Source organism: Dipodomys ordii, unplaced genomic scaffold (genome assembly GCF_000151885.1).
Source record: "Dipodomys ordii isolate 6190 unplaced genomic scaffold, Dord_2.0 Scaffold105, whole genome shotgun sequence".
NCBI lineage: Eukaryota > Metazoa > Chordata > Mammalia > Rodentia > Heteromyidae > Dipodomys > Dipodomys ordii.
The window spans coordinates 2,035,373-2,055,139 of NW_012267321.1; the positions used below are offsets into that span (position 1 = coordinate 2,035,373).

A 19,767-nucleotide genomic window follows, 5' to 3' on the forward strand; every position below is an offset into this window, starting at 1 on the left:
CGGGGCCCGCCGCGCCCGCGCCGCTGCACGCCGGTGCTCCAGGCAGGCAAAGGCGCTCTGCGCCACCAGGTGCGCACACAGGAAGGCGCCGTAGAGACCGAAGGCCAGCAGGCCGTGGCGGTCCGTGGCCAGGGGCACGCCCGCCGCATAGGCCCAAGTGATGAGGCCCAGGATGAGCAGGGCGAAGGCCACGGTCAGCACCCGGCGGGCCAGGCCTGAGAAGCGGTGCGCAGGCCCAGAGGGCTTGGGCGAATCCTGCGGGGAGCAGAGGAGGGAAAGGAAAGGTGAGCCTCCGGTGCTGGCCTCCTCTGACCTCCTCTGGGAAGACCTCCAGGCTTCCTCCAGGCTTGTGTGTGTGTGTGTGTGTGTGTGTGTGTGTGTGTGCTGGGACTCGAACTCAGGGGCTGGGTGTTGTCGCTGAGCTCTTCTGCTCACAGCTGCTGCTCTACCACTTGAGCCACAGCTCTGTTTCCAGCTTTTTTGGTGGTTCTTTGGAGATGAGTTACATGGGGGCTGGGAAGATGGCTAAGTGCTAGAGTGCTTGGTTTGCATGCATGAGGCCCTGGGTTCGATTCCTCAGCACCACATAAGCAGAATAGGCTGGAAGTGGCACTGTGGCCCAAGTGGTAGAGCACTAATATTGAGCTGAAGAGCTGAGGGACAGGGCCCAGGCCCAGAGTTCAGGCCCCAGGACCAGCAAAAAAATAAATAAATAAAAAAATAAAAGTCACATGGATTTTTCTGCCTGGGTTAGTTGGCTTCAAGCCATGATCCTCAGATCTCAACTTCCTAAGTAGCAAGGATGACAGGCATGAGCCACTGGCACCGCCCAGTTTAACAGCATCTCTTCAACAACAACAACAAGCTATCTTGTGCAGACTCACCCCGAGCTTCTGGGCCTAGCCTCTCAAGCAGCTGGGATTCCAGGTGGAAGATACAATGCCCAGCTGGAGGTAGAAATTTTAACTGCTCAGTAACAATTATTTTTTCTTCTAGAATCATCCTCCTATCCTTTTGCCTCACATCAGTCCTTGCTGTAGCTGGCTGGAGGTGGCGTGGGAGGGGAGGGGATTGGAGAGTTGAAGTTCAAGCAGCAACCAGAGGTTTTTACACACACACACACACACACACACACACACACACACACACACACACCAAGGGACACACTGACAGCACTTGTGTTCTGTGAGGTGACCTTAGGCTCCAAGTCTCAGGCAGAATGCAGCGATCCTATGACACACACCACACACATGCCACACACATCGGCACAGACCTCAGATACACAGGACACCCACCCTTTGGCAGCAGAAAGGCAAGATCACACACACACACACACACACACACACACACACACACACACACACACAGAGGCTCTGGGGCCAAGGGACAGAGCAGGAGCTTCCAGAAGAAATAGGTTAGGTACCACTGGCTCACCTGTAATCCTAACTATTCAGGAGACTGAGATCTAAGGATCGAAGTTCAAAGTCAGCCCGGGTAGAAAAGTCCATAACACTCTTAACTCCAGTGAATGACCAAAAAGCCAGAAGTGGAGCTGTGTCTCAAGTGGTAGAGCACTAACCTTGAGCACAAAAGCTCAGGGACAGTGCCCAGGTCCTGAGTTCAATCACCAGGACCAGCACATAGACACACACAACCCACACACATACACACACACACAGGAGTTAAACTGTTATGATGAAACTGAGTCACTTGTAGTTGCCTTCCCCACCCCCCCACCCCCAGGCTGAGAGCAGCTGGATCTGGGTATTTTATTTGATTCAACCCCACATTTGTTGAACAGACAAAATGGAACATCAGATTCATGTGCTACAGACACACGTCACCAGCTGCTTGTCTGTCTGGCTCACTCTTTATTCTTTTTTTTTTGTATTCTTTTTTTGTTGTTGTTGTTGGTTGTGGGTCTTGAACTCTGGGCCTGGGCACTGTCCCTCAGCTCTTCACCTCAAGGTGAGTGCTCTACCACTTGAGCCACAGCACCACTTCTTGTTTTCTGAGTGGTTAATTGGAGATAAGAGTCTCATGAACTTTCTTGCCTAGGCTGGCTTTGAACCATGATCCTCAGATTTCAGCCTCCTGAGTAGTAGCTAGGATAGCAAAAGTGAGACACCAGCACCCAGTTCGCTTGTTATTCTTTCTTTCATTATCTTTCTTTCTCCTCCATTCCTGAAGTTCAAGGGCCTTCCAGGACTCATAGCTGACTAAACCTGTGCAGCAACTCGGACCTTACCAGCCTCATCTGTTTGTGCTGCCATGCACCTGTGCACACATGAGTTCATAGATTCTGTCCCAGCACATGCATTCACACACCCTTCCTGACACCCAAGATCTCCAGGTAGGGGCCCATTCCCTATATGCATACATGTAATATACACACACATGCGCGCGCACACACCTGTGTCATGGTTGTGGTCCGACGGGGTCCTCTCCCTCTCTGGTCTTGAGCTTGGACTGCAGTCTCTGCCCTGTGTGGCTCTGGTGGGGTCATTTGAAGACTGGCACGGGCGGGGGCGGAGGAGAGGTGATGGAGAGCTGACGGGGAGCTGACGTCAGGCAAAGTCCGGCCAGGGGCTCTGAGGTCAGGCAGCCAGGCAGCCCCACCCGCTTCCCGCCATCGCCCCTCCCCCCCAGACGGGCCTCCTGCCCCGCCTGATCCTCAGCCCCCCAGCCCCTCCTCTGTTTCCCTTCTCCCTTCTCCCTTGGATCTGCGGAGTCCTCCTCATGACAACCTTGCCCCAGACCTGTATTTCCTTTCACTCCCCAATTCCTCATTTCTCCTCCCCGCCCCTCCCTGTCCTCCCCACATCTGTCTCCCTTTTTCTGTATCTCTGTATTTCTGTCCTGATCTCTCTCCCCACTTTTCTTCCTCTCTCTTCCTCCCATTTCCCTGCCCCTCTCTTTCCCTCTCCTCTTCTCTCTTTCCCCTCTCACCCCCCATGCTGCATCTCTCTGCCCCCCACCCCTCCTGTCCCTAGTCTGGGACAGGAGTCTGGGAACACAGCTCAGACACAACAAAAAGCATACACGTGTGTGTGTGTGTGTGTGTGTGTGTGTGTGTGTGTGTGACCGTATGTGCTTGCTGTGAGGCACAGCTTCCAGGAGTGAATGTGTCTGTCCCATGCCAGGCACACACACACACACACACACACACACACACACACACATGCCAGTGTCTGGAGTAGAGAGTTGAGGTCTAGAACTGGAACTGATTCATTTATTGGTCAGCTACTTACAGGGAATGACCTAGGCTCTCCTCGTTCTGACACACTGGGGAAACTGCGTCAGAGGAAGGGTAGGGAAGAGCTGGGGACCTGGGACATCTGGGTCCCTGGCTTCTCAGGGCCAGAAGACCAGTGATAAATGTCATTATTCCACAGCCACCTTTTCAGGAATTTTTTCCCTTTAAAATATTTTATCTGATGGGCTGGGAAGGTGGCTCAGTGGTAGAGTGCTTGCCTTGCATGCATGAGGCCCTGGGTTCGATGCCTCAGCACCACATAAGCAAAAAAAAAGCTGGAAGTGGCACTGTGGCTCAAGTGGTAGAGCACTAGCCTTGAGCTGAAGAGCTGAGGGACAGCACCCAGGCCCAGAGTTCAGGCCCCACGACCAGACCCCCCCAAAAAAATAGAATAAAATATATATATATTTTTTTGTCTGAGACTATAGCTGTCCATGCTCTTTCTGTGAACAGGTGTGCTGATCTCTCTTACTGTGAACAGATGTACTGATGGCTCTTACTGTGAACGGGTGTGCTGGCCATTCTTCAGGTCTGAGTCTCTGGCTCTCCAGATTCTAATCATTGAAATTCTCCCTTCCCTTTCCCCCCTCCCCTCCCCTCCCCTCCCCTCCTGTCCCTTTTTCTGTTCTCCCTCTCCTCTCTTCTCCTCCCACCATCCTCTATTTTGCTCTGGGTGTCTCCACATGTCTCATCCCCACTGACTTTCTTATTGGTGATACTCGGAGTTTCTCATCTTTCCTGTGTGTTTCCCCCCCCCCTTCTCTGTATCTTTCTTTCTAGCTATCATGTCTATCTCCCCATCCACCCACCTGTCTGCCTGTCTGTCTGTCTGCCCGTCCGTCCGTCCATCTGCCTGCCTGCCTGCCTCTGGTCCCTCAGCGGCCACATCCCTGCCTCTGGTTCTGTTCAACTTCCCCGGCTGTGAGTCACGCTGTGTATTGCACGAATTCTTGTTCTGTCTCTTCCAGTGAGCTTTCCTCACACAGCCAAGTCCTCACGCCCTGGGTTTCCCCGGCTGGTGCCAGGTCCAGCCATCGCCTGAGCCAGGCCATCAGGGAAAAAAAGCCCCGTGGGGCCAAGTCTTGCTGGGGCATCGCCCAGCCCTGGGGTCTGGCTATGTGTGGAGGATGATCTTCAGGCGTGGAGGCCGATGGGAGGGCACAGAGCAGGCTCCACCCAGAAGCTGGGCATTTGGCTGCCTGACCCTGACCCTGCCCTGCTGGTCAGGCGGAGCAGCTGTATAAAACCAGATGTTTCTAAAACCAGAGCCTGCCTAAGCAGGGGAGAAGGGGACTTGAGGGCCCCGTGTTTTCCTCCACCGGAAGTCCCAGCCCCAGGCTGTGCTCTGCATCCAGCCGTCTGGCCCCTAGAGCCCCATCTGGTCTCCCAGAATTCCTTGCAGCAATAGGTGACCTGGGCCTGAAGCAGCAAAGATAAGAACCAGTGATGGAGGGCCGAAACTGGGGTGCCCCCACTCTGGCGGAGACCCCCTCCCCGGCCCCATCTCCCAACTACCGCCCCCAGAGTCCTCCCCACAGTGCAGTCTGGGGCTTTCCTGAGGTGTCAGCCATCAGGAGCAGACCTGAGCCAGTGGTTCACAGGACCCAGGGAAGAGATGGGGGAGAGAAGTCCAGAATGGAGATCAGCACAGGGAACGTGTATGCCCCAGCTAGGCTGGGCCATGCCAGGCTCACAGGGTGACTCAGCAGGGCCCTGCCCTGTGGAGAGCCCAATCTGATGGAGGAGGCAGCTGTGTAAATAGAGGACCCCACGCCAGGGCAGGAATGATCCAACCCTGCTACATCAGGGCGTCTGCCCAGAGGAGGCAGCAGTCAAGGTTGATTTGATGGTTAGGGGGTGAGGGTGGAGGTAGAGTGAGGAAGAAATTGCGTGCCTTCCACGAAGACCAAGTGGGCGGAGGCACAGGGTCCCCAGTGCAGAACTCTTCAATTTTTATTTATTTAGTGCTAGCCCTGGGGCTTGAATTCAGAGCCTGGGCACTGTCCCTTACATTAATCCACTCAAGGCTGGTGCTCTACCACTTGAGTCACAGCTCCACTTACTTCTGCCTTGTTGGTGATTTATTGGAGATAATGAGTCCCATGCACTCTGCTGTCCACGTCGGCTTTGAACTATGAACCATGTGGCCTGGCTGGGATTCTTCTTGGACAGAGTCAGGTTCTCAGATCCTGGTTTTTCCCATGGAGGCAGAGGGGAAAGGAGAAAGGAGGAGGAAGGAGAGAGCCTAGACCCTGGGAACCCCCTCTGTCCCCATCTGAAGGGGGGGATGAGGAGTTCCCAGACCCCTGGGTGGGTAGTACTCAGGACTGGCAAAAATCTCAGTTTTCAAAGAACTTCCAGGAACTCTGACAGCTTGAGCCGTGGGCTCCCACTGGAGTCTGGAGAGAATGGCTGAGCTAGAATGAGGCCAGGCCGTTCCTGCCAGATTCCCAGATTCCGGGAAACCCCTGAGCTGCCTAGGAAACCCCTGGCCAGGATGAGGATTGTTGGTCCCCCCACCTGCCTGCAGAGGGCGCCCCAGAGAGGGGAGGACACCCCTGGGAAGGGAGGGCCAGCTGAGGAGGTGACTGTCACCACGCCTCATGTGTACAAATGGACACACTGAGGCAAAATTCCCTCACACAACTAATCAATGATAATAAAAACAGAAAGCCGGGCACTGGTGGCTCACATCTGTCATCCTAGCTACTCAGGAGGCTGAGATCTAAGATCATCAATTGAAGCCAGCAAAAAAGTCCCCGGGAGACTCTTTTCTCCAATTAGCCACTCAAAAAACCAGAAGTGGTGCTGTAGCTCCAAGTGTAGAGTGCTAGCCATGAGCAAAAGAGTTCAGGGACAGTGCCCAGGCCCTGAGTTTAAGCCCCACAATCAACTCTCCCCCTCCCCCGCAAAAAAAATTGAAAGCCTGGCACCATTGGCTCATACCTGTCATTCTAGCTACTAAAGAGGCTGAGATCTGAGGATTCAGGTTCAAGACCAACGCAGACAGGAAAACCCATGCAACTCTTACCACTAATTAACCACCAAGAAGCCTGAAGTGGAGCTGTGGATCAAGTGGTAGAGCATCAGCATTTGGTCAGGCCCTGAGTTCAAGCCCCAGGATTGATATACAAAAAAAAAAAAAAAGAATCTCACCCTCGGCCCTCCAGTCTCTCCAGCTCCAGATATTTTTTCAGTCTAATTCCAGTGGCAACAGGAAGACCACAGACAGGAAAGTGGGGACCACTTTTTGTCTATGTTCATGAGCAAGGCAGAGGTGGAGATTAGGAGGGCATCTGATGGAGTTTCGTTGTTCATCGACAGTAGCCAGATATTTAGGAAGTGGTGAGTTTGTGGATTTTATTACTTTTGTATTTTGGTATTACTGATTTCACTGTTAAATTTTATGACATAACTTCCCTTTTTATTTAGAAAGAATATAATTTGTTATTTCTAGTGCATTATACAGAGAAGAAATAAGTGCATTTCTGTTTGGGGCAATCCCACCCCTTCTTTCCCCTTACACCAGCTTCCTCCCACATCTTCCCACTATGGCACAGCTTGTTTCCCATGTAGTATATGCTGAACCCCAGGGCTGCATTTGTCCACCATTCCTCTTGCCCTGTCTGTGCCCTTCTTTGTCCCCTCCCCTTAGAAAATAACCACAAATGTTGGTATTTGTGGAGGGGAAAAGAAAAAAACAAATTGTTAAAAAAGGGATACAGGAGGACCCATTGCAACAATGCAATGTACAAGTCATTATGTCGAAAAACGAACTTTACAACTTTTAGTGGGGGGAGGGACGGTGGGGGCGGGGAGGGAGGTAAGAAGGGATGGGAAGGGGAAACAAAGCAGGAGGCTACAATGCTTGCTTGATAAGAAATGTGCTCATTATCTTACCCATGTAATTGTAACCCCTCTGTACAGTATTTTCACAATAAAAAATATAAAAATTAAAAAAAATTATTCCATAATTTGTTATAAGCACATAGTCAAGTTACCTGTATTGGCTTAGTTTTTTTTTGGGGGGGGGTCCGGTCGTGGGGCCTGAACTCTGGGCCTGGGCGCTGTCCCTTAGCTCTTCAGCTCAAGGCTAGCGCTCTACCACTTGAGCCACAGCGCCACTTCCAGCTTTTTTCTTTTTGCTTATGTGGTGCTGAGGAATCGAACCCAGGGCCTCGAGCATGCAAGGCAAGCGCTATACCACTGAGCCACCCTCCCAGCCCCTGGCTTAGTTTTTTGTTACTTAATTTGTTCTAAATTTTAATATGGATGCATGCACAGTGGTAACATTAAAATTATTAATCAAAAAATAGCAAAATCATAGATACATATCAGACTTTCAATAGTTGGCACTTATGATGCTAATAATAATTTTGATGAAGATGATGATGACCACAGTGTACCCTGATAATGACAATGTTGTGATTAAAAAGGAAAAAACTTTACACAATTTTGAAGCTAGACTTCCCACATTGAATACATAGTAATAAACAGACTTGGATTACATACAATAAGAATAGCAAGAGGAGAGTTTTAATATCAAGAAATACAATCACATCAACAGGTAGAGAGAGTAAAAACTCTAATATTATTCCTGCAGTCTCTTTCATGTATACTCAGTTTTCTTGGTGATATTGTTTTCTTATAAATAAAATCATTTATTTCTACAAAAAAGAAAACACCCCAAAGCAAAAGTAAACACCACCACCACCGACAACAACAAAACCTCATGTTTTCAGTTCTTGGAATTCGTTTCGATAAATAGTTTTTTTGTTTGTTTGTTTTTTGTCGGTTGTGGGGCTTGAACTCTGGGCCTGGGCACTGTCCTGCACTCTTCAGCTCAAGGCGAGTGCTCTACCACTTGAGCCTCAATGCCACTTCTGGTTTTCTAGTGGTTTATTGGAGATAAGAGTCTCACATACTTTCCTGCCTGGGCTGGCTTTGAACCACGATCCTCTGATGTCAGCCTCCTGAGCAGCTAGGATGACAGGCATGAGCCACCGGTGCCCGGCTTGATAAATAGCATTTTAACTGTCCAGAGAAGCTCAACCACTGGTTTCCTCCCCTAAGGGGATCCTCTTTTAGTCTGAGTCGGTGTGTGTGTGTGTGTGTGTGTGTGTGTGTGTGTGTGTGTGTGTGTGTGTGTGTGTGTGTGATGTCTAGGGTCCTGTGGAATTTACCACATCCAGTTGTATGATCTAACTTCCACATGAGAGACTAAACGTGCACCCTGTCTCAGCGCTTGGCTTTCCTCACAAGACCTGGTCCCTTCTAGGCCCATCAATTCCCTGCAAATGACATAGTGTCTAAACAATGGAACTGTTCACATTCATCTCTAATCTCAGAACCCCACCGGGCCTGTGCCCTGCAGATGTGTATGTTCCTGCTCTGCTTTTTCCCTCCCTTTCTGTTCTCATTCCCCCCCCCTCCACTCCCCTCCCCTCTCTCCTCTCCCTCTTTCCTTTTTTTTTTTTTGCTGGTTATGGGGCTTGAACTGTAGGCCTGGGCGCTGTCCCTCACCTCTTCAGCTCAAGGCAAGTGCTCTACCACTTGAGCCACAGCACCACTTCCAGTTTTCTAGTGGTTTGTTGGAGATAAGAGTCTCATGGAGTTTCTTTGGAGATAAGAGTCTCATGGAGTTTCTTGCCCCGGCTGGCTTTGAAACAGGTTCAGATCTCAGCCTCCGGAGTAGCTAGGATTATAGGCGTGAGAGGCTCCTTTTCTCTTTCCTCTCTCTCTCTCTCTCTCTCTCTCTCTCTCTCTCTCCCCTTTCTTCTCTCTCCCCCTCTCCTCTCTCCAGCATACATGGCTTGCTGTTAGGTCCAGTGCAGAGGGCACTCATGGATGTCTCTGGTAGATTTGTGAAGCAGAGTCTAACTTGTCACACCTGGCATTTCACCTATGCCCCTCCTTGTGCTTTGGCCTCCTTGTTCCTGTGAGGTAACAAGCCTTGTCTTCACAGCGGAAGCTCCGCTCCCCCCCAGTGGCCCCACAGCTCCCCTCCCCGACCCTGGATCTGCTGAGGGACTTGACCCCTCCCCACTGTGGTTTTGGCAGCCTGCCAGGGAGCAAGCTTCAGGAATTTCCCCACAGTCGGAGGTGGGGGGCAGGGTGGGGAGAGTGGGCAGACTTGGGGGCTGCTTGGGTAACAGGAACTGAGGTTCATCCTGATTTCCCAACAGCCTGGGTGGTGGTGGTAGGAAAGGGCAGGCTTATGTACTGGGAGATTGCATGATGGGAACTGCCCCTACCTGTGGGGCAGGGGGCGGGGAGGGGGAAAGGGAGCTGGCTCCATGCAGGTGCATGGCAGGTGGCAGTGGATGCACTGACAGAGGAAGAGGAGGAAAAGGAAAGAAGAAGCCAGCCCTGCTCCACAGAATCTCCTCTGGGAGAGGAGAGCTCGCTGAGGTCGGACTGGGAGCTGGAGAGCAGCTGTCTCCCAGCCACTTTGGCATCTTGGCTTTCCTCACCTCTGACTGTCCCAAGGCCAAGATGCTCCCTCCCTCCCCATTAAAAACAAAAGACATCAGTGGCAGTGAAATCAAAACACAGCCATGCCGGGCCTTTGTCTGCCTGTGGTCTTGAAGGATGAGTAGGGGACACAGAGGGCCAAGTCAGAAGGCAAAGATTTATTGGAGGGAAAGATGAGCAAGGGGAGAGCATCCCCTGGGGCGCTGTGTGGTGGTGGTGGGTAATCATGGGGGAGTCTCCAGGAGGTGTCTGTGGGACTGTCAAGATGGCTAAGGCACTCTTGTGGGCCGTGTCAGGCCTCAGGCTCAATCGCAGGCACCACGCAGCCCCGGTGTGCTCACCCTATGCCCTTTTACCCCTCTGACTGGGTACCTGGCCAGCTCTGGGGCCCAATCTGGCCATGTGCAAGTCTCCTGGGAAAACTGGGACCTGAAATCCTGCCTGGGGCCACCTGTGTGACTCCACAGGGGACAGGTCGAGGCTGTCACTGTGAGCAGAGCCTCTGGGACCTGGCCTTGGCTCCATTTGCTTGGACTGGCTCTTCTTCTGCCCCCCTGCAGTCTACTATAGTTCTTTTTTTGTTTTGTCAGTCATGGGGCTTGAACTCTGGGCCTGGGCACTGTCCCTCAGCTCTTCAGCTCAAGGCTAGCACTTAACCACTTGAGCCACAGCACCACTCCTGGTTTTCTGGGGGTTTATTAGAGATCAGAGTCTCACAGATGTTCCTGCCTGTGCTGGCTTTGAACCATGATCCTCAGATCTCAGCCTCCTGAGTAGCTAGGATGACAGGCATGAGCCACAGGCACCCGGCAGTCTACTGTATTTTTCCCCAAAATCAGGGAGTGTATTTTTCCCCCTTATGCATGGCTGACCCTAAATTCAGCAGACAGTAAGGTGGACACGAGGTAAGTCAAGGCAGGAAGTGGGATAGGGAGCCCATCCTCCTGCCTTCACACTGCCCGTTCCTCAGCTCCTGCGGGAGGTGCCACATCATTGGTCCCTGTGTCGCTAGTCTGGGCAGAGTCCTCACTCAGGGCCCTCTCTAGCGCTGCGGGCAGTGAGTGGAGCAGCCGCTGGCGGAAGTCCCGCCCCATGAACACGTAGAGCATGGGGTTGAGGCAGCTGTTGAAGAAGGCCAGGGCACTGGTCACATTCACAGCCACTGCCAGATCGCTCCCCACGCCGCCCAAGAGCTCCCGGATCCTGACAGTGGCCACGAGGGCCACGAGCTGGTAGGGGCACCAGCAGAGGAAGAAGGCGGCCACCACGAACGAGAGGACACGCAGCGGCCGGCTGGACCTGAGCAGGCCCTGACGGCGCATCCTGGCAGCGATGAGCCCGTAGCAGACAGCCACCACCGCCATGGGTGCACTGAAGCCCACGATGAAGCGGATGATCCCACGGATGGTCAGCATGACAATCGCCACCCTGGCCCTCTCCGCGGGGTCCCGGGTCCAAGGCGAGAAGTCAAAGGTGCAGGCCGTTCGTCCTCCGGCTTGGGGCACCGTTGTCACGCGGATGATCACTGGCAGGGTGAGGAGCAGAGCGCATGCCCAGGGCACCGCGATGACCTTGCGGGCTAGGCCCACTGTGCGATGGTTCTGGGCCCACACGGGATGCAGGACGCACACACAGCGGTCCAGGGCGATGAGCGCGATGAGGAAGACGCTCCCGAACAGGTTGATATCTATCACAGTGAAGATGAGCTTGCAGAGGAACCAGCCGAAGGGCCAGCGGCCCAAGGCCTTGGATGCCGTGAGGAACGGCAGCGTGGAGGTGAAGGAGAGGTCAGCCACAGCCAGGTTCAGGTAGCAGAGTGTGGTGACGGAGCGGGCCATGCGGAAGCCAGCCACCCACACCACCAGCCCATTGCCCAGCACGCCCAGCACGAAGGTGACCGCCATCACCAAGTAAGAGAACGCATCCAGCGCCACGTAGCCAGCAGAGACGGCCTGCACAGCCGGGGCGGTGGCATTGGTGGGAAGGGAGAAGTTGGCCTCCATGCCGTCACACCTAGAAGGTAGCCAGGGGCAGGTTGGAGATGGGGAACTGCAAACCGGCTCCCCCCCTCCCACCCCTCAGCCCATACCCCTCTCCCTCTCATTCTCCCTCACCTTCTTCTAAAGCTGCCACACTGACCAGCAGGGGGCTCAAGCTTGCCTTATGCCCCCTCCCACCCCACCCCTGCAGCTAACCATATCTACAGATTGCCAAGCTCTTGTCAGGTGGGCTTCCCTGCCCACTAGGCAGGTTACTTGCCTGGAAAAGAACCTTGCCCCTCAGAGGGAAACACTGGGCAAGAATGAGTACAGGGAAGGCAGGCAATCCAGCTGAGGCTATACACAATAGCTGGAAGACAGAAACAACCCACGCGTCCATCAGTGAGAAAGCACTTGCACGCACGTGCGCACACACACACACACACACACACACACACACACACTGTGGTATGTCCATACAATGGAATATTATTCAACCATAAAAAGGAATGAAGCCAGCTGCTGGTGGCTCAAGCTTGTCATACTAGCTACTCAGGAGGCTGAAAGCTGAGGTTCACAGGTCAAACAAAGCCAGGCTGGGCAGGGAAGTCCGTGAAACTCCTATCTCAAATTAATCACCAAAAAAAAAAAGGGGAGCCAGAAGTGGCGCTGTGGCTCAAGTGATAAAGCACTTGCCTTGAGCTGAAGAGCTTGGGGACAGTGCCCAGGTCTGGAGTTCAAACTCCACAACCAACCAAAAGTAAAAACGAAAACTACCGGGCTGGGAAGATGGTGATACAGTGCTTGCCTTGCATACTTGAGGCCCTGGGTTCGATTCCTCAGCATCACATAAGCAGAAAAGAGCTGGAAATGGTGCTGTGGCTCAAGTGGTAGAGTGCTAGCCTTGAGCTGAAGAACTGAGGGACAGCACCCAGGCCCAGAGTTCAAGTCCCATGACCAACAAATAAATAAATAAATCTACCATTAATAAAAAGTTCAGGGACAGTTTCCACTAATGAAATAAAACAGTTCAGGGACAGCACCCAAACACTGAGTTCAAGCCCCAGGGACCAGCAGGAGGGAAAAAAAAAGAAAAAAGTAAAAGAAGCCAGCTGGGTGTGGTGAGGTACACCTGTATTTCCACTGATCTCTGGAAACAAGTGTCAGAGTCCAAGGTCCATCCTCACTCCAAGTCTGACCAGCCCAATCCCTCAAAAACATTCTATTCCTTCACATCTTTCTGCAGCACCAATATGTTTGTATATGTGTGTATACACACATGTACACATATATGTATACACATATAGATAGACAGACAGACAGACAGACAGACAGACAGATAGATAGATAGATAGATAGATAGATATTGGTGCCAGTACTTAGGCTTGAACTCAGGACCTCTCTCAGCTTTTTTGTTCAAGGCTGGAGCTCTACTACTGAGCCACACATACCTCCACTTCCAGCATTTTGCTGATTCATTACAGGTCATGCTTGTAATCCTAGCTACTCAAGAGGCTGAGATCTGAGGATCTTGGTTCAAATCCAGCCCAAGCAAAAAAGTCCCCAAGAGACTTTTATCTCTCAATTAACCACTCAAAAACCAGAAGTGGAGTTGTTGTAGCTTAAAGTGGTAGAATACTATCAAAAGAGCTCAGAGACAGTGCCCAGGCCCTGAGTTCAAGGCCCACAACTGACAAAAAAAAATCTTTCCAATGTGTCTTCTCAGGCTGGCTTTGAACAAAAATCCTCAGATCTCAGATTCCTGAGTAGCTAAGATGTTAGGTAAGAGCTACGAACACTGGCTGATAATCTCTCTCTATTATTCCTAATAATAATATGAGTGGGAACACTTTACCCTTCACAAAATGGCTCTTCAGTCTCACTTCCCTCTTTACTTTCCTTGACTCTCCTTCACAAAGAGTGCTGCTGTTGTTGTTGTTGGGATTCACTTCTCTGTGGTTCGCTCCAGACCTATTGATTATATACCTCATCATGCAACACAGTGCCCATCCCCTCACTCCCCACCCAGAAAGAATGGGTTCCCCACCTGGATGTTCCAGCAGCTGGGGTCCTCACGCTCACTCTCTCTCTTGCTCGCTCGCTCACTCGCTCAGGGTCCTTCCAAGTCCTGGTCTCAGGAGAACGGCTAGCTGGTGTGACATCAGCAGAAGATACCTCTAGATAAATAGGGCAGGGTAGAGGAAGTAAAACCAAAGGGGCAAGAGGAAATAGGAAACCAGGACTCCCCTGGTGACTCACGATGACCCCTAGAACATACCAATGTTACCCCTGTTTTACTGGAATTTGGGGAGTGGGCTGAGCACTTCTTAAAGGGCTGGGGAGGGGGGTGTGGCTTGGTCAAGCCCTTGCCTGTTCAATCCAAAGTCCTGAGTTCAAACCCCAGGACTACCAAGACAAGCAAACACACACACACCCTCCAGGGCCTGAGGAGAGAGATCCAATTCTGGACATTGGGATCCTCCGACAGGCTCTGGAGGAGCTGAGATTACAGGCGTGTGAATTACCAGGGCCCAAGTTGTCGTTCAAAATCTGATCGCTTTTCTGGAAGCTGGGCTCATGGGGTGCCAGTTCCTCCTGACCACCTGTTTCCCAATGTGTGCGAATGCACAGACAGACCGCACTCCCCGGATTTGCAAACCATGACCCCAGCCTGCTCAGACTGGCACAGGCAATGTGTGCTGGGGAAAGTTCTTGAGGTGGAGAAAAGAGGAAAGATGGAAATGGCTTCCCCTCAGGGTGGCACCCCCCCCCCATTGCAAAATCTCGGCAAAGCCCACGGGAAATGGCATCAGGCTGGCTGGCTGGGCCCCCCCCACAGGGGAAATCTCTGCTTCAGTTGCACAAGTCTCCTGCCCATCGACTGCTTCAACTGTTCTAAGGGCCTCTGAACATCTGGAGGGCCTGGCTGGATATCGGATGTGTGGATTGTGCTTTCCCAGGAGCAGACCACAGAGGGAGCCTTAAGAAAGGCCAAGTTTGTGTTTCCTGATCGTTCCTCCTCATTCGTTCCTCCTTGTCCTTCCCGGCAGCCCCAGCTGAAGGCTGAGAACCTGACTGGCTCCACAAGAAGCTGGGGAACAGGCTCAGGAAGAGGCCTCAGTCCGTGGTAAGTTGGGAGGATCTGACCATTCAAAACTTGTTTGAGCTGGGCACCGGTGGCTCATGCCTGTAATCCCAGCTACTCAGAAGGCTGAGATCTGAGGATCATGGTTCAAAACCAGCCTGGGCAGGAAAGTCCGTGAGACTCTTATCTCCAATAAACCACTAGAAAACTGGAAGTGGCGCTGTGGCTCATGCGGTAGAGCGTTCGCCTTGAGCTGAAGAGTACAGGGACAGAGCCCAAACCCAGAGTTCAAGCCCCACAACTGACCAAAAAAAAAAAAACAACTTGTTTGAAGGCCTGTGGTAGGACAGACAGGACTTGCAGGCAGTGCTGCCTGGGTTCCACACGCGTTCTGTGTCCCATACACGCCTGTCCTGTGGGGCCCCAGCTGCCTGCAAAATGCAAAAGCAACTACAAAATACCCTTGATACAGTCAAAGAATGAATATGGGAAAAAATCCATAATCTCATCAATCATTTTTATTTTGGTAACATATTCCAATGATATTTGGGTTACAATGAGTTAAATAAAATAGGTTAATTTTCCTACAGTTTTTTTTTTCTTCTGGTCCTGGGACTTGAACTTAGGGACTGGGTGCTGTCCCTCAGCTCTTCAGGTCAAGCCGAGTGCTCTACCACTTGAGCCACAGCATCACTCCGGGTTTTTTGGTGGTTCATTGGAGATAAAGAGTCTCACAGACTTTCCTGCCCAGGCTGGCTTTGAACCATGATCCTCAGATCTCAGCCTCCTGATTACAGGCATGAGCCACCAGCTCACCTAGAGTGTTGACTTGCTTTTTAAAATTTTGTTTTGGGGCTGGGAAGGTGGCTCAGTGGTAGAGCGCTTGCCTTGCATGCTCAAGGCCCTGGGTTCGATTCCTCAGCACCACATAAGCAAAAAGAAAAAAGCTGGAAGTGGCGCTATGGCTCAAGTGGTAGAGCACTAGCCTTGAGCTGAAGAGCTTAGGGACAGCACCCAGGCCCAGAGTTCAGGCCCCACGACTGGACCCAAAATAAAATAAAATTTTGTTTTGGACATAATCTTTAGGAAATTGTTAAACTGATGGTTGAGTATGGTGGTCCACACCCAAAATCCAGCCCTTAGAAAGTAGAGACAGGCTGATCAGAAGTTCAAGGTCACCCTAGGTAACTGAGTGAAACAAAGTAAAAAAATAAATTGTAACTGACATACATGGCTGGTGTTCCTGATCCCGTGGTGTTTCTATGGAAAATGGGCTTTGGGACAGGGCCAAATGAACTTGGTAGTGTTGTAGAGTTAGCTTCCTGTAGCACAGTGTGGGGGGATGGGCAATACAGGAACAAAAGGGCAATTAGACAAAAAATCAGGGGAGGCTGCCTTACATCTCATGTCAGATGAGACCCCTGAGGACACAAAATTCAAGCTGGGAAACATCAGGAGCAGAGCATGCAAAGTCTCCAGATGGTAGTGAACTGAGGAGTATAAGGGTCTGAGTGGACATAGGAGGGGTAAGAAACAGGTAGGGCCAGCAAGGCACCAGAGGCTCACACCTGTCATCCTGGCTACTCAGGAAGCTGAGATCTGAGGATTGTAGTTCAAAGCCAGCCTGACCAGGAAAAGTCCATGAGACTCTTTTTTTTTTGGGGGGTGGTCTGGTTGTGGGGCCTGAACTCTGGGCCTGGGTGCTGTCCCTCAGCTCTTCAGCTCAAGGCTAGCACTCTACCACTTGAGCCACAGCACTACTTCCGGGTTCTTTTCTTTTTGCTTATGTGGTGTTGAGGAATTGAACCCAGGGCCTCAGGCATGCAAGGCAAGCGCTCTACCACTGAGCCACCTTCCCAGCCCTCCATGAGACTCTTATGTCCAATTAACTACCAGAAAACCAGAAGTGGTGCTATGGCTCAAATTGGTAGAATGCCAGCCTTGAGCAAAAGAGCCAAATGACAGTTCAACCCCCATTGCTGGGACGTACACACACACACACACACACACACACACACACACACACACACACACACACACAGCATTTGATAGTATAAAGAATTCTCAATCGCATGTCTTTCTTTCTGATTGGATCCTGTTTCCACTAGTCTGCATATAGCTGCAGCTTCCATTTGCCTTCCAAGGAGGAAGGCCTGGTCCTGAATGGAAATCTTTCAGGATGCATCATAAGCCAGCACTTAACATGAACACATCTTCATGCTCGAGCAGAGGTGGGCGGGTTCAAATCTGTTTCCACCAGTGATTCTGGTTCAGAAAGTTGGCACCATCCATACCCCCTGCCCAACCCGCCTCCCAAGTCTCCCACTGCTCCTGTTCCTTCCCACTGGCTAGAATGGTTGGCTCAAATTGAGAGCTGAGTAGAACACAGCAGTTCCTGACACTCCATGATAACTGATCCCATCCGGTGGTGTCAGCACAAGAGGAAGTTGGTGAAATAACAAGGTTCCTGTTTTCACTGTGTATGCGTGCGTGCGTGCGTGCGTGTGCGTGCAATCACGCATATGTTCTTTGTGTGTGCCAAGGCTTGAACTGAGGGCCTGAGGCCTGTCCCTGAGCTTATTTTGTTCAGGACTTCCGCTCACTTGAAGACTCACTTAAACCACAGCACCACTTATGGCTTTTCTGGTGGTTCATTGGAGATAATAGTCTCTTGGCCTTTCCTGCCCAGACTGGCTTTGAAACACAATCCTCAGATCTCAGCCTCCTGAGTAGCTTGGATCACTACATCAATTCTTACAGTTACCTTTTGTCATCAAAATGACACATTTACAGCTGTACAGAAAAATAGAAGCCAGGAGCCGGTGGCTCACACCTATCATCCTAGCTACTCAGGAGGCTGAGATCTGAGGATTGCGGTTCAAAGTCAGCCCAGGCAGGAAAGTCCATGAGACTCTGGTCTCCAATGAACCACTCAGAAAAATGGAAGTGGCACTGTGACTCAAGTGGTAGAGCGCTTGCCTTGAGCTGAAGAGCTGAGGGATAGCACCCAGGCCCTGAGTTCAAACCCCACAACTGACTAAATAAATAAACAAAATAGAAAGACCAGCCAAGAGAGCTCCATTTTGTTTGCGGGTTTTGCAGGCTTCCAAGGCTCAGCTGTGGGCCCCCCCGCCCGGGGTGGATAGGCTCCCCAGGGGCCCCCCCCCCTCTGCTGAACTGACCCAGAGTTGGAATGTTCCAGGTGCGGCATCATGGAACCCAACTTCTCCATTCTCCTGAACGGCTCTATGGGGATGCCGTCCACCCCCCAGGACTCCACGGTGCTGTGGGTGCTCTCCCTGGCAGTGCTGGCGGTCACCTTCGTGCTGGGCGTGCTGGGTAACGGGCTGGTGGTGTGGGTAGCTGGCTTCCGCATGGCCCGCTCCGTCACCACGCTCTGCTACCTGAACCTGGCTGTGGCTGACCTCTCCTTCACCTCCACACTGCCATTCCTCATCGTCTCAGTGGCCATGAAGGAAAGGTGGCCCTTCGGCTGGTTCCTCTGTAAGTTTGTCCACATCGTGGTGGATGTCAACCTGTTCGGGAGCGTCTTCCTCATCGCATTCATTGCCCTGGACCGCTGCGTGTGCGTCCTGCATCCCATTTGGGCCCAGAACTCCCGCTCAGTGGGCCTGGCCCGCAAGGTTCTCGTGGCACCCTGGGTTCTGGCCCTTGTCCTCACCCTTCCGGTGATCATCTTCTTAACCACCGTGAGCGACCCTGCGGGGAACGTGTACTGCACCTTCAGCTTCAGGGCCTGGGGCGACACGAGGGAAGACAGGCTCAGGGTGGCCATCCCCGTGTTGAAGGCCCGAGGAGCCATCCGCTTCCTCGTCGGCTTCAGTGCACCCATGGCGGTGGTGGCTGTCTGCTATGGGCTCCTTGCCGCCAGGATCCACAGAAGAGGCCTGCTGACGTCCAACCGGCCCCTGCGTGTCCTCACAGCAGTCGTGGCCTCCTTCTTCATCTGCTGGTTCCCCTTCCAACTGGTTGCCCTTCTAGACACAATCTGGCTCAAAGAAAGGTTGTTGGAAGGGAAGTACCAGAGCCTGGAGCTTCTGATCAACCCCACCAGTGCCTTGGCCTTCTTCAACAGCTGCCTCAACCCCATGCTCTATGTCTTCGTGGGTCAGGACTTCCGCGAGAGACTCATCCACTCATTGCCCACCAGCTTGGAGAGGGCCCTGAGCGAGGACTCGGCCCAGACCAATGACAAGGTGACCGACTTTGGGCTACCTTCCTTAGGGACTGATTGACCAGTGGTGCCAGGAGTCCCCCTTGCCCCCCCCCCGTGGCTCACATCTCTCATCCTAGCTATTCAGGAGGCTGAGATCTTGAGATCACAGTTCAAAGCCAGCTGGGGCAGGAAAGTCCATGAGACTCTTATTTCCAGTAAACTACAAAAAAAAAAGGCAGAGGTAGAGCTGTGGCTCTAGTGGTAGAGCACTTGAGTGAAAAAGTCTAGAGACAGCGCCTAGGTCCTGAGTCCCCAGGACCAGAAAAGAAAAATAAAGAAAAGAAAAAAAGAAATCCATCTCTCTTTGGGAGACAGAGACAGAAATAACTTCTCTACTTTTGCTACAGCATCGTCAAATATTGCTAAAAGACTCTGGGGTGATAAGCATCCTTTTGAAAATTTTCAGTGATTAAGTATTGTTAACATACTGTTCTGCTGAGCCCTTGTTGTAAGCAGCCTATTGAAAGCCGTCTTAGCCCCACAGAAGATTCATCTGCATAAAGGGATGCCCTGATTGGAGCAAACCACACAGGATGAGCCTGAGGTGGGTAATGCCTCATCTCATTTCCAGCTTCCTCTTATTTTCAGTAGAAAAGTGTCTCCGGTCCCTGATCCAGGTTCTCTCAAATAATGAGAATGGAGAATGGCACAAAAGCAGAGGCTCTAGTCTACATGATTCACCAAGAGATCCTCCCCCTACGGATAAAATAGTAACCACTGTGTTTACTGAATTAAT

The 19,767-nt window shown here is 51.8% G+C and overlaps 3 protein-coding genes across 3 annotated transcripts in view; 1 reads left to right on the forward strand and 2 right to left on the reverse strand.

The window, feature by feature from the left end:
* Positions 1 to 2,422, reverse strand: part of Has1 (hyaluronan synthase 1) — a 6,857-nt gene extending 4,435 nt beyond the window's left edge. Inside the window, exons 1-2 of the mRNA XM_013027615.1 lie at positions 2,414 to 2,422; positions 1 to 255 (exon numbers count right to left, since the gene is read on the reverse strand). The exon at positions 1 to 255 is cut by the window's left edge and continues 4 nt beyond it. Of these exons, the coding sequence (XP_012883069.1) occupies positions 1 to 255; positions 2,414 to 2,422 (264 nt within the window). The remainder of the gene's footprint in view (positions 256 to 2,413) is intronic.
* Positions 2,423 to 10,480: 8,058 nt separating this feature from the next.
* On the reverse strand, positions 10,481 to 13,835 carry Fpr1 (formyl peptide receptor 1). The gene is made up of 2 exons (XM_013027553.1): positions 13,757 to 13,835; positions 10,481 to 11,743 (listed from the first exon to the last, which is right to left on the reverse strand). The coding sequence occupies exon 2, from the start codon at positions 11,731 to 11,733 to the stop codon at positions 10,681 to 10,683; it is 1,053 nt and encodes a 350-aa protein (XP_012883007.1). The 5' UTR covers positions 11,734 to 11,743; positions 13,757 to 13,835; the 3' UTR covers positions 10,481 to 10,680.
* A 772-nt stretch (positions 13,836 to 14,607) lies between these two features.
* Positions 14,608 to 19,058, forward strand: Fpr2 (formyl peptide receptor 2). Its single transcript, XM_013027555.1, has 2 exons — positions 14,608 to 14,836; positions 17,997 to 19,058. Exon 2 carries the CDS (start codon positions 18,007 to 18,009, stop codon positions 19,048 to 19,050), a length of 1,044 nt encoding a protein of 347 aa, XP_012883009.1. The 5' UTR covers positions 14,608 to 14,836; positions 17,997 to 18,006; the 3' UTR covers positions 19,051 to 19,058.
* Positions 19,059 to 19,767: the final 709 nt, after the last annotated feature.

What these genes read in the sequence shown, in the direction of transcription:
- Fpr1 (XM_013027553.1), bottom strand. Translation starts at nt 11,733, where the DNA reads ATGGAGGCCAACTTCTCCCTTCCCACCAATGCCACCGCCCCGGCTGTG.
- Fpr2 (XM_013027555.1), top strand. Translation starts at nt 18,007, where the DNA reads ATGGAACCCAACTTCTCCATTCTCCTGAACGGCTCTATGGGGATGCCG.